At 39.1% G+C, this 15724-nt stretch overlaps 2 protein-coding genes across 2 annotated transcripts in view; one reads left to right on the forward strand and one right to left on the reverse strand.

The window, feature by feature from the left end:
* The window catches only part of Tmcc1 (transmembrane and coiled-coil domain family 1), a 188179-nt gene that overhangs the window by 108532 nt on the left and 63923 nt on the right, over positions 1–15724 (reverse strand). The gene's annotated exons all lie outside the window — the stretch shown is intronic.
* Positions 4146–4490, forward strand: LOC116099445 (COX assembly mitochondrial protein homolog). The gene has a single exon (XM_031383048.1). It carries the CDS (start codon positions 4170–4172, stop codon positions 4488–4490), a length of 321 nt encoding a protein of 106 aa, XP_031238908.1. The 5' UTR covers positions 4146–4169.

Genomic DNA, 15724 nt, shown 5'->3' on the forward strand with positions numbered 1-15724 from the left:
GAAATCCGCCTGCCTCTGCCTCCCAAGTGCTGGGATTAAAGGCGTGCGCCACCACCGCCCAGCTGATTGTTGTTTTATATCAAACAGCTTTTATAATAAAAAAACTCTAAAGGCATGAAGGTAAGATACTCATACACATAAAATAAAAAAATAAATTAAAAAATTAAATGATAAAACTTTGAAGGAATGCCTCATATCCTCCATGTCTCAACTGGACAGTGCCATGTGAGTCCTGGACAATAAACAGATACCTGTGGAGCTCTGGGAAATTCTTAAAGAAGATATGTAATGATTACTATCTTATTCTTTTGTTCCACCAAAAAAGAACAGTTTAAATTCTACAGTTGCATTATCAATAGTTTATAGATTTCATTTTCTGTTTGTAGGTATAAACTTCACAGAAGGGGAAAAATCAAATGGCTCACAAAGGCCATAACAATTCCTCTATAATTTCTTAAAAATATTATGCTTGTTAGTTTTATGTTAACTTGATACAAGCTAGTCAATGGAGAGGAGGGAGCCTCAATTGAGAAAATGCCTTCATGAAACTGGGGTGTAGGCAAGTCTGTAAAGCATCTTTTTAGTCAGTGATCAATAGGGGAAGGCCTAGCACATTGTGGGTGCGACCAACCCTGGGAAAGTGGTCCTAGGTTCTATAAAAAAATCAGGCTGAGCAAGCCACTGGGAGCAAGCCAGTAAACAGTATTCCTCCATAGCCTTGAATAAGCTTCTGCGTTGTTTTTTGTTCCTGTCTTGACTTCCTTTGTTGATGAACAGTAATGTGAAACCAAATAAACCCTTTCCTTTCCAAGCTTCTTGGTCATAGTGTTTCATTACAGCTATACTAATCCAACCTACAATAAATACGTAAAGAGAAAGAAGTTCTTTGGCAATATTGATGTTTAATATACATTAGGGAGAGTGGGCATCTTTAAGATGGCTGTTATCTAGAGATCTGGAGTAAAGTTCAGCCTGTAAGGTCTCTAGAGAGTCCAAATGAACTCTAACATCTAGAACACTGTAAACGCAAGTAGGTTTTCAAGTAAAAAGACCAGGAAAACCTCTGACATTTGGTATGCCTGTTTACAACATGTCCTTCCACACAGAACAGCAGACAGCAGAGGAAACCCCCTAGATGGGAATGTGGAGTACACTATCCCAGCATATGCCATGGTGTAGGTAATAATACCCCATATTAGACTGCCCTCACCATGCTTGTAGGAAAACAATGAAGGCATCTGAAGCACAGAGAAGGACCTGAATAGGCAGGACTTGCTAAGGGTTCCAGTTCATACCATTACATCACACTCTTTATCCAACCCAAGTTCTCCACCACTATATACTCCTAAAACCTGGCATAAAAACGCATCAGCTCAATCAGCCCTTTGGGTTTTCTTTTCTCTCGGGGAGGGGAGCTCCAAAGTGGTGTAAAATTAGACTGCACTACATATACCTGTATACTTTTCTTACTCTGTGAAGGGTACACAAAAGATGCATTTCCTTCCCACAGCACAATACCAGGGTGATCCAAATCAGTGTGGACCATGACTAACATCTGGCTTATTACCCAAAGGACACCATTTTTTTTTTTTGTTAACTGACTTAATCCACTCAGAAAGGGCGTAAGAGTTTTGAAGCCAGTAAAAAATGGCAAACTAGCATGTTAGAGCTGCAGTTTTAAATAATAAAAGGAGAAAGCAAGAAATCAGAAAAAAAAAAAAAAAAAGAGGCTCCAGCCTATTTTCTGGAAAACAAAACAAAAGAAAACAAAACAAAACAAAAAAAAAAACCAAAAACACATCTATGCAAAAAGCCAGACTGGGAGAGTTGTCTATCTCTACAAATTCCCAAATCACAGCAAAGGAACGCTAAGGTACACAAAGAAGGTGAGCCTAGAAAATTGAGGCAAATTTGTACAATATAGCAAAACCCTTAAATAGCTCAGTCGGTAAAAGTGCTTACCACCACACTCAAAGACCTAACTTCTATCCCCAAAATCCATATAATAAAAGAAAACCACAGTTTTAGAGGACTGCCATAAGTTGTCCTCTAACATCCACATGTGCACTGTGACATACATGTGCCATAGTTATTTATGCATGTATGTATAGGCACACACATGTACATATATACACACTAAATAATGCAAAATAATAAGGTAGACAGCAAATTAAGCATGATACCTGTTGTCAACTTTTGGCTTCCACATATACATGTACAAATGACAGCACCCACACACATGTGTACGCATATACATTCATAATACAATTCTCAGCACTTGGGAGGCTAAGGCAGGAGGATCACAGCAAATATGAGGTTAGCCTGGACTACACAGTGGATTCAGAGGCACTCTGGGCTACAGAGTGAGATCTTGTGTCAAAAAATAAACAATAATCTGCTTCTCTTAGTCCTCACCTAAATTTTTTTTTATACTTGGAATTTTTAAAAGGATTAGTAATTATTAAAAAATAACTACAACACTAAAGCTATTATGCTTGAGACTCTTCACAGTACTCTTTTGCAACTGTTTGTACATACAACATATTAAATATGAACATTACCACAGCTAGTGACACAAACAAACATCTCCAGAGTTGTGGCAAGTGACAAAACTGGCCACAAGAATTTTCCCAAAACATATGAGAATGGTTAGAGTTTGGGCAATGATCTGCCATTTTGGCATTTTAAGCTTGTTCTATATCTTTAGTGACATACATTTTTTTAAACTTTTTTTCTTCCTTCCTTCCTTCCTTCCTTCCTTCCTTCCTTCCTTCCTTCCTTCCTTCCTTCCTTCCTTCCTTTCGACTAGGTTTCTCTGTAACCGCCCTCACTGTTCTGGAACTTGCTTTGTAGATCATGCTGGTCTTGAACTCACAGAGAGCCACTAGCCCCTGCCTCTTGAGTGCTGGAATTAAAAGCACTACCACAACTGGCCTGTATTTTTTTCCTTAAAGTCTAGCTTGTTTGATTCTGTGCTAGTTGTATGGACTCTCTTTGGGTGGTGTTTACATAGTACCTACCAGTCCTTATCTGTTTAATCAAGCAACAGATTCAAATTTCTTGAGACATAAACTTCCTTCCATTATTAGTCACACAATAGCAAAGTACCAACTATTTATACAGCATCTACACTGCTAGATATTGTAAGAAAGCAGAAAGGAATTCAATACACAAGAGGCTACAGCCTCTTGCTGTATGCAAACACCATATACCAATTATGTAAGGGACCCAAATACCTATAAATTTAGTGTCCATGAGGAATGACAGGGAACTGGAACCAATCCCACCTCCAAATATCAAATATCTTGTTGTATGTTTCTATCATTTAGCTTTGTTTTCCCTCCTTGCCTCCTCTCTTCTTCTCTGATTTCCTCTCGTCCTCCTTATTCCTCTTCTCAATTTGATAGTCTGGCTACATAGCCCAGGCTGGCCATGAACATCCGGAAATTGTACTGTTCTAGCTTCAGTATAGTACAAGGACTGTAGCCATACACCACCATATCCAGCATATCTGTTTTTCTCTTAAATTCTTTTTGATTAAGCAGTCTTATTTATTGTGTATCTTTCTTTGAGTGATTACTTTGCAATTACATTATACATCCTTAATTCTTACATTCTATCTTAATAATATCGCAAATAACTCAATTTAGCTGGATATAGTTGCAGCTTCCTTTAATCCTAGTAGTACTCAGGAGACAGCAGGCAGATCTCTAAATTCAAGGCCACTCTAGTCTACATGGTGAGTTTAGGCCATCTAGAACTACAAAGAGAAACCAAGTCTCAAAAAACAAAAGAAACAATGTAACTCTGATAAAGCTCCCTTTACTATTGTGTGTTTTATATCTACAAAACAAACAAACAAACAAACACTTTAAAGCTCTATTGCTAAAGAACATCACACAAGGGATAGAAGGATGGATCAGTGGTTGAGAGCACTGGCTGCTGTTCTATCACTCACATGGCAACTCACAACATGTGGTACCCTGATAGACATGCAAGTAAAAAAATCTATACAGATTATTTTATAATGAACAGGGGAGCGTGGCATTCAAAGGAAAACTGAACGCAGAATATACAAAGTAATACTATAATTTCAGCTACCTTGATCTTTGCTCAAATCCTATATAAAAACAAAATAGGAGTGGTTTGCTGCTTCTCCGCCCTCCGAGATGGCACTGGACCCCGCAGAGCAGCATCTCAGACATGTTGAAAAAGATGTTCTGATCCCAAAGATAATGAGAGAAAAGGCCAGGGAGAGGTGCTCTGAACAAGTTGAAGATTTTACCAGATGTTGCAAGGACTCTGGGATCCTTATGGTATTAAAATGCCAGAAAGAGAATTCTGCATTGAAAGACTGTCTAACTGCTTACTATAATGATCCAGCCTTCTATGAAGAATGCAAACTGGAGTATCTCAAGGAAAGGGAAGAATTCAGAAGAACAGGAGTTCCTACCAAGAAAAGGCTTCAGAGGGTTCCCACAAGCATGTAGGGAGCCATTTATAATGGCACCAGAAATGATGGATTGAAGCAATGTTTACTTACCCCAATCATGAAATACTGATTTTTTTTAATGAAATAAAAATATTTATTTCAGAAACAAAAAAAACCAACCAAACAAAAAACAAAACAAACAAACAAAAAAAACCAAAATAGTCTAGCAGCCAATATTAAGAAATATGGGGCAGTGACCACATTGTCAAGCGCCGTGCAGCTTGTGCTGCACACACTACTCTAACATGGCTCTAGCTTAGATAGTTCTATATCAGTGGGGATTACAACTTCTACTTGTCCCTATGGCCAACCTGTACCACTGGTTTTAGGGCCACAATTCAGTTTTCATCTGTCAAAGCTTTTCAGAACTCAATCTGACTCTTCAAATGGAAGACATTGCCTAGACACTTTCCCTCAAGGCATTTAAAAGCCTATTCACGGCTATCTATGCTTATTTCTTACCCATTTTGATTGAAGTGGCACACCATATAAACTGAATGATACAAGATACAAAGTAAGACAAAGAAAAAAACCTGTGTAAATCTTAAAGGAAAGAGATAAAGACAGTGTTTACAGAAAAATGAATGCTTAAACCATTCATAATTACATAAGTATAAAGACTTCTGATCTTTCCCACTGAATTGCACTACCTTTTACAAAGATTTTTTTTTTTTTTGGTGGGGGGAGGTTTCCAATAGTCACTCTTTTTTTTCCTTATTTAATTTTCTTATTTAATTTTGAGTAAAAAAAAAATTACTTGAAAAGATTTACTTAGAAAGACACACTAGATGTGAGCCATATATCTAAATGTGATAACTAATTTAATGTGTTGGTTTTATTTAATAAGATACATGAGCTACAAATTCTTATAATAATAAAAACAAGTCACAGTTGTTATGAATTTGTTTGCCAATCTACAAATCTCTACTCTGGTGCAGCAAATCCACTGGCGTAAAACCATGGGCAAAATACAAAGACTCACATACCGGTCAGCAGCATGCAGATCCAAAGCAGGTGACACTGTGACCTACATTCTCCTTAGCTCTAATCGGCTCAGAAAAACCTTTATTCCCAGGCTCCTGACAATAGAAAACAGTACTAGCGCTCCTCTACATGACAAGAAACTGAATCAAGTTCAGAGGACATCTTATATTTCTAAAAGAATCTATTAATCTAATGAGTTTATGACATCTAAGGAATATGGAAGATTGAAGAGCACTGTATTTTGGAGAAATGTTTTGTCATAGAGAGTCACATTGACATAACAAACTCGTGTACACACTCATTTCTTGTGTTTTGTATCACCACAAAAAGAGAACAGGTTCATGGAGCAGGCTATGGTTTCAATATGAAATGTTCCCTAAAGGATTGTGCTTGGAATATTTACTGCCTAGGTAATGGAAGATTATAAAAGACTGTGGGAAACTTTAGGAGACGGGCTACAGCTGAAGGAAATAGGTCACAGGGAACAAGCCTTTGAGGTATATTATAACCCCGGACCCCACCTATCTAGTTATACTTTTGGTTTCCTATATAAAAAGCTGTTTCGCTATATGCTCCTGCAGCCATGACATTCTACCTATGCATACAGGGCTAAGCAAACATGGACTGACCACTGTGAAACTATGAGCCCAGGTACATCCTTTTCCCTTTAGCTTGTTTTTGATATTTTCTCACAACAGTGAGAAAAGTAACTTATTTGGACTAGGAAACCTGGATATCTCAGCCTAGAAGAACATAAAGTTGTAAGCTGATAAACTGGTTCATCAGGTAAAGGTCCTTACCACCAAACATGACCTTTGACTTCAATAGTAGGAGCCCATAATAGAAGGAAAGAAACGACACCTGAAAGTTGTTCTATCCTATGCTATAAAAAGTTTGTTTCAACATCCATTTGCATAGTGGCCTTACAAACTATGAGTTTTTTAAATTAATAAACCATGTGAGCTCTAGAGAGTTATGCATGTTCTAATAGGTTTCCATTTAACTTAAATTCTAGAAATCATACCCTCAGATGCACGTAGGGAAGGCAGGAATGACCTTTTGTTAGAGTAGTGCACTCATCCATGGAAACTGAAGCAGTGGCTGTGTTGGTTTGTGTATGCTTGGCCCAGGGAGTGGCCTATTAAGAGGTGTGGCTTTGTTGGAGTAGGTGTGTCACTATGGGTGTGGGCTTTAAGACCCTCATCCTAGTTGCCTGGAAGCGAGTCTTTCACTAGCAGCCTTCAGATGAAGATGCAGAACTCTTAGCTCTTCCTGTACCATGACTGCCTAGATGCTGCTATACTCCCACCTTGATGATAATGGACTGAACCTCTGAACCTGTAAGCCAGCCCCAATTAAATGTTGTCCTTTATAAGACTTGCTTTGGTCATGGTGTCTATTCACAACAAAAACCCTAACTAAGACAGAAGTTGGTACAGCAGCAGTTTATTATCAAATGGAAGTGGTATATACACGATAGGGCCTGAGTAGGTCCTGAAGGCACAAGCAAATTACATGAAGAAGTTGCTCAAATGCCTATGGCTTCTACTCCTGCTACAATGCCATCTGATGCCAAGCATGCGCCTACAGCCTCATGGGTGTTCCCTATGATCGCTAACTGAAGAAGAGAAGACTAGGACCTGGTTTACCAATGGCTCTGCACGTTATGCAGGCACCACTCAGAAGTGGACAGCTGCAGCATTGTAAACCCTTTCTGGGACAACCCTGAAAGATACAGGTGAAGGGAAATCTTCACAGTGGGCAGAAGACATGGTATTATAGTTTGTTTGGAAGAAGAAACGGCCAGATGTACGACTGTTCACTGACTTGTGGGCTGTAGCCAATGGATTGGATGGATGGTCAGGGACTTGAAAAGATCACAATTGAAAAGTTGGTGAGAAAGACATTTGGTGAAGAAGTGTGTAATCTCTCCAAATGGGCAAAGGATATGAAGATATTTGGGTCCCATAAAAATGCTCACCAAAAGGTGACTTCAGTTGAGGAGGAGTTCAATAATCAAGTAGATAAGATGACCCATTCTGTGGACAGTCAGCCTCTTTCCCCAGCCATTCCTGTCATTACTCAATGGGCACATGAATAAAGTGGCATGGTGGCCGAGATGGAGGTTATGTTTGGGCTCAACAACACAGACTTCCACTCACCAAGGCTGACCCGGCTACAGCTACTGCTGAATGCCAGGTCTGCAAATAGCAGAGACTAACCCTGAGCCCCAGATATGGCACCATTCCTCAAGGTGACCAGCCAGCAACCTGGTGGCAGGTTAACTACATTGGACCACTTCCTGTGTGGAAAGGACAATGTTTTGTTCTTTCTTACTGTAGTAGACACTTATTCTGGTTATGGATTTGCCTTTCCTGCACGTAATGCTTCTGCTAAAACCACTATCTGTGGACTTACAGAATGCCTTATCCATCGTCATGGTATTCTACATAGTATTGATTCTGACCAAGGAACTCATTTCACAGACAGAAAAGTGTGACAGTGGGCCCATGATCATGAAACCCACTGGCCTTACCATGTATGTTCCTTCCCTATCATCCTGAAGCAGCTGGTCTGATAGAAAGATGGAATGACCTTTTGAAGACACAGTTACAGTGCCAATTAGGTGGCAGCAGCATGGAGGGCTGGGGCAGAGTTCTTCAGAAGGCAATATATGCTTTGAATCAGCATTCAATATATAATACAGTTTCTCCTGTAGCCACAGGAGTGGATCCAGGAATCATGGTATGGAGAAGGGAATAGTTCCACTCACTATCACTCCTACTGACCCTCTAGGAATTTTTGCTTCCTGGTCCTACAATCCTAGCTTCTGCTGGCCTAGAAGTTTTAGTTCCAGAAAGGGGAGTGCTCCTACTAGGAGCTACACCAAACATTCCATTGAACTGGAAGCTCAGACATCCCCTGGGGCATTTTGGGTTTTTAAAAAAAAATTTTTTTAAAATTTTTTATTAGATATTCTCTTTATTTATGTTGCAAATTTTATCTCCTCCGAAAACCCCCTATCGCATCCTCCCCTTTCTCCCTCCTCACTAACTCACCCACTCCCGCTTCCCTGTCCTGGCATTCTCCTACACTGGGGCATCAAGTCTCCATAAGACCAAAGGCCTCTCCTCTCACTGATATCCCACAAGGCCATCTTCTGCATATGTGGCTGGAGCCATGGGTCCCTCCATGCTCTTTGGTTGGTGGTTTAGACTCTGGGAGCTCTGGGGGTACTGGATGGTTCATATTGTTGTTCCTCCTATGGGGCTGCAAACCCCTTCAGCTCCTTGGGTTCTTTCTCTGGTTCCTCCATTAGGGACTTTGTACTCAGTCCAATGGATGGCTGTGAGCATCCATTTCTGTATTAGTCAGGCACTGGCAGAGCCTCTCAGGAGACAGCTACATCAGGCTTCTGTCAGTAAGCACTTGTTGGCATCCACAATAGTGTCTGGGTTTGGTAACTGTATATGGGATGGATCCCTATGTGGGACAGTCACTGGATGGCCATTCCTTCAGTTTCTGCCCCAAACTTTGTCTCTGTTATTTCCTATGATGGGTATTTTGATCCCCCTTCTAAGAAGGACTGAAGTATACACACTGTGGTCTTCCTTCTTCTTTAACTTTATGTGGTCTGTGAATTGTATCTTGGGTATCCCGAACTTCTGGGCTAATAACCACTTATCAGTGAGTGTATGCCATGTATGTTCTTTTGTGATTGGGTTACCTCACTCAGGATGATATTTTCTAGTTCCATCTATTTGCCTAAGAACTTCATGAATTCATTGTTTTTAATTGCTGAGTAGTATTCCATTGTGTAAATATACCACATTTTCTGTATCCATTCCTCTGTTGAAGGACATCTGGATTATTTCCAGCTTCTGGCTATTATAAATAAGGCTGCTATGAACATAGTGGAGCATGTGCCCTTGTTATATGTTGGAACATCTTCTTAGTATATGCCCAGGAGTGGTATAGCTGAGTCCTCAGGTACTACTATGTCCAATTTTCTGAGGAACTGCCAAACTGATTTCCAGAGTGGTTGTACCAGCTTCTAATGTCCATAAACCAACAAGCTAAGAAAGGAACAAGAGTGTTAGCAGGGGTGATAGATCCAGATTTCCATGGGGAAATTGGATTGCCTCTCCACAATGGAGGTAAGAAGGATTATATCTGGAGTGCAGGAGATTCTCTTAGTACTACCATGTCCTGTGATTAAAGTCCATGGGAAACTACAACAGTCTAATCCAAGCATGATGACAATGGACACAGATCCATCAGGAATGAAGGTATGGATCACTCCTCCAGGGAAAGAGCCAAGACCTGCTGAGGTGCTTGCAAAGAGTAGAGGAAATACAGAATGGGAACTACAGAGGAAGGTAGTTATAAAAACCATCTAAGGCCATGTGACCAATTGCAGAAATGAGGATTATAAAGTAATATAAATGCTTCTGTTTTATTTTGTTAAGAACACGTTTGTATAGTATAAGCTATTTGTGCTTTCTTCCAATTTCTTTAACATTAATCGGTATTTATGTTGAGATACTAAAAGAGTGTTCCCAAAGGACTCTGCCCCATTATAAATTTTCAAATGAATTTGTGAATGTACAAGGAATAGTTATATCATGTTAAGCGTACACATGACTTTGTTATTGTTTCATGTGGACATGAGACAGTATTTGTGTCAAGTTGACAAGGGGTGGATTGTAATGGCTATTCCTGGTTGTCAACTTGATTATATCTGGAATGAACTACAACCCAGAATTGGAGGGCTCAACCATGATCCAGATCTTGAGGCTGGAAGACACAAATTTCTGACCTGGAACTTGGCATGGAGATCTTGAGGCATAGTGGCTATGGAAAGCTTAGGTCCCAGCAAGGTAGTACATACCTTTAAACCAGGAAACTAAGGTAAGGAGATCTGTGAATTCAAGGTCAGCCTGGGACAAAACAAGTCCCAGATCCAGGTGTACACACATTTAATCTGGGCCAAACCTGCTGGAAACCTACATAAGGACATTGGAGAAGGAAGATTCGATCTTCTTTGCCTGCTTGCATTTACTTGCCAGCACATCTGTTGGAATCTACTCCCCACTTACAGCTGCCCATTGTTGGGAGTTGGACTACAGACTATAAGTCATCACAACAAATTCTCTTACTATATAGAGATATTCCCTAAGTTCTGTGACTCTTGAGAACCCTGACTAATACAGAGGTTATGGAGAAACACTGCTCACTGGCTTGTTCCCCATGGCTTGCTTAACATAACTTTCTTATACATGCCAGGACCATCAGCCTAGGAGTGGCACTGTACCCAATTGGATGGACCCTCCAACATGTATCAATCAGTAATTAAATTCACTACAAGCTTGCCCACAGGCCAATCTAGTAGAAGCATTTACTCAACTGAGGCTCTCTCTTCTAAAAATGACTAGCATGTCGTAAGTTTACATAAAATTAGTCAGTACAATCTTAATCTTACAGGTAGGATTCTATGTATGATGTTTAATACTCAAAAGAGATAAAAGTCGTATCTCTATAGATTGAAATTCACTTACTTCCCAATTCAAATATCTCTAAAACTTTTATGCTTAGTTACAAATTATACACATAGAACTTTTTCTTGTACATACCTACCATATAATAAAAACTGAAGTATAAAGAGTAAAGACTTAAAAAAAAATCATGGAAGTTGTAGTGCTTCCCCACCCCCCACATCCCATTGATTATATATTGCAGTATAGTTGGTTGAATATTTAGACCAAGATATAAAGAACAAAAACAAATCAGTCAACAATAGTTTATTTTTTACATATACACATTGTTTAAGGGGAAGCAGTAGTGGCTTTCTGGCAATTTCACTGTGACTTTTTGATTGTAGATAGAAGAACAAATTGGGAACAAAGTTTTCCATTTTATCCAAGTTTCTTTTTAAAAAGTAGTTATCAGGTCTCAAACCTTATATCAATTCTTTACTTTTTTGTTGTTTTAGGAAAATTAGTTTGTAGTTCATTTAATTTTTTGCCAATATACTTCTTTTTAAGACCGTCCATAGCTTCTGAACTTAGAATATAATGTCTACACTAGATGTACAATAAAAACAGCCAATATTAATCTATCTATGCTATGTAAAAAGCAGCAAGAAATTATCCACTATCTACTAGCACTCTGGTCAAGAAGTCTGAATTTTCTCTAAACCCTAATTAACTCATTACAATTTTTTTTAGATTTATTTATTCTGTTTTGCCTGCATATATGTCTGTGTATCAAGAATATGACTAATTCCATGTGGAGCTAATAAGATAGTGTTGGATTCCCTGGAACTGGAGCTATGGATGGTTGTGAGCTGCCATGTAGATGCTAGGAACCAATCCTAGATCCCCTGTGTTAGCATTTCTTCTAGGTGCTGCCAAGTTACCTAGCAACAGCCATGGCTTGCTATTAAAGGACTGTTTGGCTTCCCTTTCTCTCTCTCTCTCTCTGGCCTCCCTCGTCCTTTCCCCCTTCTCTCCCCATGTGTTCATAGCCCACCAATTCCTCCTCCCCACTCCTCCTCTCCCTGTCCTCTGTCCCCTCCCTTTCTCTGCCTCTACTCCATTCTCAACCCCACTTCCCATGCCCCAAAATAAACTCCATTTTATACTAAATCTGTTGTATAGCTGGTACCTTAGTGGGGGATGCCTCAGCATGGGCCTGCTAAGGTACTCCCTCCCACTGCATCATACCATGTTTTACAAAATTTATTACTCTGCATCAGCAGCAAGTGCTCCTAACTCCTAAGCTATCTCTCCAGGACCTATTTACATAATTTTAAGAGAGGCTATAGGCAGGTAAACAACCTTACAAGAGAATATTACCAACTATATCAGGAAAAGCTTGACCATTGAATGGCCTGTTAAAAGTCAATATTGGCAAGGCAGGTTTCTTAGCCAATGGATTTTGCTTTCATTACCCTTTCTAAGTTTAACTCTGAAATGTTGTATTGTGGCTTGAGACTTCCATAATGAGTTCTCCATACTCACAATGCATAAATACCTTCACAAACACTGCTTATTTAGCTGGTCATCTCATTAAATAAGACATTTTTGACATTCTAAATAACCCTTTGTTAGTTTATTTAGAAATATAAGCATATACAACATCACTACTCAAATTTAGTTGTAGTATTAAAAGTAACTCTATAGCTAGGGAGATGTCTCAGCAGACTTAAGCCTCTGCTGATGTAGTAGACACCAGCACTCTCCTGTACAGACTGGGGCAGGCAGAGACAGGAGACTGTAGAGACATTTTCAAAGTCTTACCTATACACAAGAGGCACATATTAATGCAAAATGTGTAGTAATTATGACTTTTTAAATGTCAAGGTTCAAAAGTGAAACCTCATCTACTTAAATAGACCAACGAGATCATAGGTCATGATGATGTAACATCCAAATAAAATTTTAACACATATTTGTCAATTTCTGAAATACACACTTTGCTAAGCTCACTTCTGTGCCAACTTGCAAAAGCTGCCTGCTTTTCTTAAGAAAGCTGTGCTGTGATCACCAAGGAAAACAATTTATTCTAGAGATTGTCCTATATTTAATGTCTGAACACGGTCTGTCTGAATGTCCATTATGAATCTTGAAAGTGAGGCCTTGCAAGTGTTCTAGATAATAAGAATGGTGATCTCCTTGGGAAACTAGTTTTTCTACTAGCTTTTAAGACTCAAGGTTATGACAAAGGACCAAGGCCCTGTGAACAGAAGGGGAACCAGAAACCACACTCATGTTAAATTCCTTTAGAGGTCCCTTTACCCTAAAGCATAGGACTACTTTTTAAGAGAAAGAATAATAGGTTAAATTGAATTTTTTGTTTATTTTCATGCAAAGTCTTTCTGTAGAAGCTGAGTCGACTTCCAACTTGCCCAGCCTCCCCAGTGCTGGGATTATATATATATATATATATATATATATATATATATAAACAAGCACTACTACAAATGGCTCAAAACTTAAAGGATGGACTCCAATTTGCTTTGATATTAATCTTCATCATAAAATTTGTTGTTTCTGAACACAAGAAACATAATTCAGATTTGAAAGACAAACATATAAGAAATCTACCTATGATGTTAAACTTCTCACAATTCTCTCATTTCTTTCATATTTTCCCATTTACTGGAATCTAAGTTTCTCAGGTATATCCTAAAGATTCTTTAGATTTCATTGCTATCCACTGTCATGTCTTCATTTATCAAGGTCAATAACACATTTTTCTTTTACTTCCAATCAGACAACCACATAAAAGACTGACTTTAAAAAGGATTGACTTACTTTATCTGACTGTTGTGACTGCATGTGTTTCTGTGTAACTCACTTGCATTGTGCTATTGAAGGGCAGAAGGTGGAGTCAGATCTGGAACTGGAGGGACAGGTGGGTTGAACTATCAAGTGGGTGCTGGAAACGTGAGTCCCTTGCAAAAGTAAGTGCTCCTAACTGCTGAGTCATTCCTCTAGCTCTTTAAAGAGAGTCTTCTGGGACTACCATCTACACATGAACACCAAGCCTCTCAGTGACTTCCAGACTCACCACAGTAACATTGGAATTACAAATGTGCCCTACCACAGCTGGCTTTCTGTGTGGGTTCTGGAATCTGAACGCAAGTTGTCAAGCTTGTACAGCCAAGTGCTTCTGCCCACTGAGCCAACTCCCTGACCTCATCACATTTACATTATATTATTTTAAATTTGTCTGCAGCAAAGGATGTAGCTACACACTCCAGCTCTAAGGGCTAAAGACTAACAACCCCAAAGTTACTTGACTTGGTGAGCAAAGTTGTAAGAGACCAAAATTATGTTTTCATTTTTAATGTATGGCCACTTTTCCAGTCGGTATTAACAACTGTCTATAAAACATTCCCTTGTGGGTGTCAACAACCCAAACAATGTTAAATATATAGAATACGGAGATCTTTGCTAGAGTTTATAAAAACTACACAGCATTTTTCCAATGTTAATTGGGAAAATTAATAGTACTTCCTCAAGGTTTCTAAGCAAATCTTATTCCTTGAAATTCTTAACCTTTTTCCATTTCAATTATCAAATTCTACATCTTCTACTGTTTGCTCTACAGCTATAGTGATCAAATCAATTCAATTTACAAGAGCATACGCTCCATTCCTAAATCTCATTCCCTACTTCTCACCTTCTCCTCCTGTATTGGCCTAGGACCCCACCTAGTGGACAGCAACAGGAACCACCCTTTCTACTGTCTCACTTTTTCCCAGCACAAAACACTGGTTTACTAGATTTCTTTATTGGTTAACTGATACTATTTCAGCAATTTCTTTAACACATATTGTTTGGTTTTGTACCCTGGGACAAGAGACTGAGCAAACCTGGCCTCCAGGTTTTCCCATCATTCCTCAGTCCCTACCTGGCATACCCTGGCCCCAATCCTGAACTTTCCAGCCCAGGGGCTGGGCTGCCCTTCTTCCAGTGGCTCTTCCCTATATAACCCAGACATTTTGGTCTCCCTCCCAAATCCCCTTCTCCCTCTCTCTGTGCAGTGCTATTTCTCTCTTTCTTATCATCCCTCTCCCCACTTCTCCCCCTGGTGACTTTCCTGGCCTCAGTTCTTGGGGCCAGTGAACTGGACAACCTGAGAGAAACTTCCCAATAAACCTGCATTTAATATAATATAATCTGTCTTGAATTGGCTCATTTCACTGGCAAAGAAACAACTTATCACATATATCTCCCTCAAAATACTTACTGTTTATATTTCATTTATAGCCAAGCATTATAAAACATCTTTTCTCTATTTATATTATAGTAGTGAACCCCAAAGAGCACTAAACTACAGCCTAATAAAGATGGTACACTACTTAATTTTATCCCTAAAAGGAAAAACAGCATAGTGAATTCTAGAACAAAATAGTGAATTCTCAACCTCAGTAACAATGATCAATGACTTCAAATTTTTTCTTTAGAAGATCCAAGATTTGCATTAACCTTTTCACGTCCCCTAAGTTTATTCTTTCTCAGAATTATGGCAAAATTTAATTTGTTTATATTTCATAAAAGTAGCTGTGTGTAAAGAACAGACTCTTGTTGCACTTACTATGTAACTACACTGTAGCACATAGCACAGGGTACATACAGCATTCTAACAAGATGTTGGAAGAATGGTCTTTTGGCCTACAGTGGGAATCTTCATATATACCATTTCTTTCTAACTGAAATTCAGAGTAGTTTACCCATA

The sequence above is a fragment of the Mastomys coucha genome, unplaced genomic scaffold, assembly GCF_008632895.1.
Source record: "Mastomys coucha isolate ucsf_1 unplaced genomic scaffold, UCSF_Mcou_1 pScaffold20, whole genome shotgun sequence".
Taxonomy (NCBI): Eukaryota; Metazoa; Chordata; class Mammalia; order Rodentia; family Muridae; genus Mastomys; species Mastomys coucha.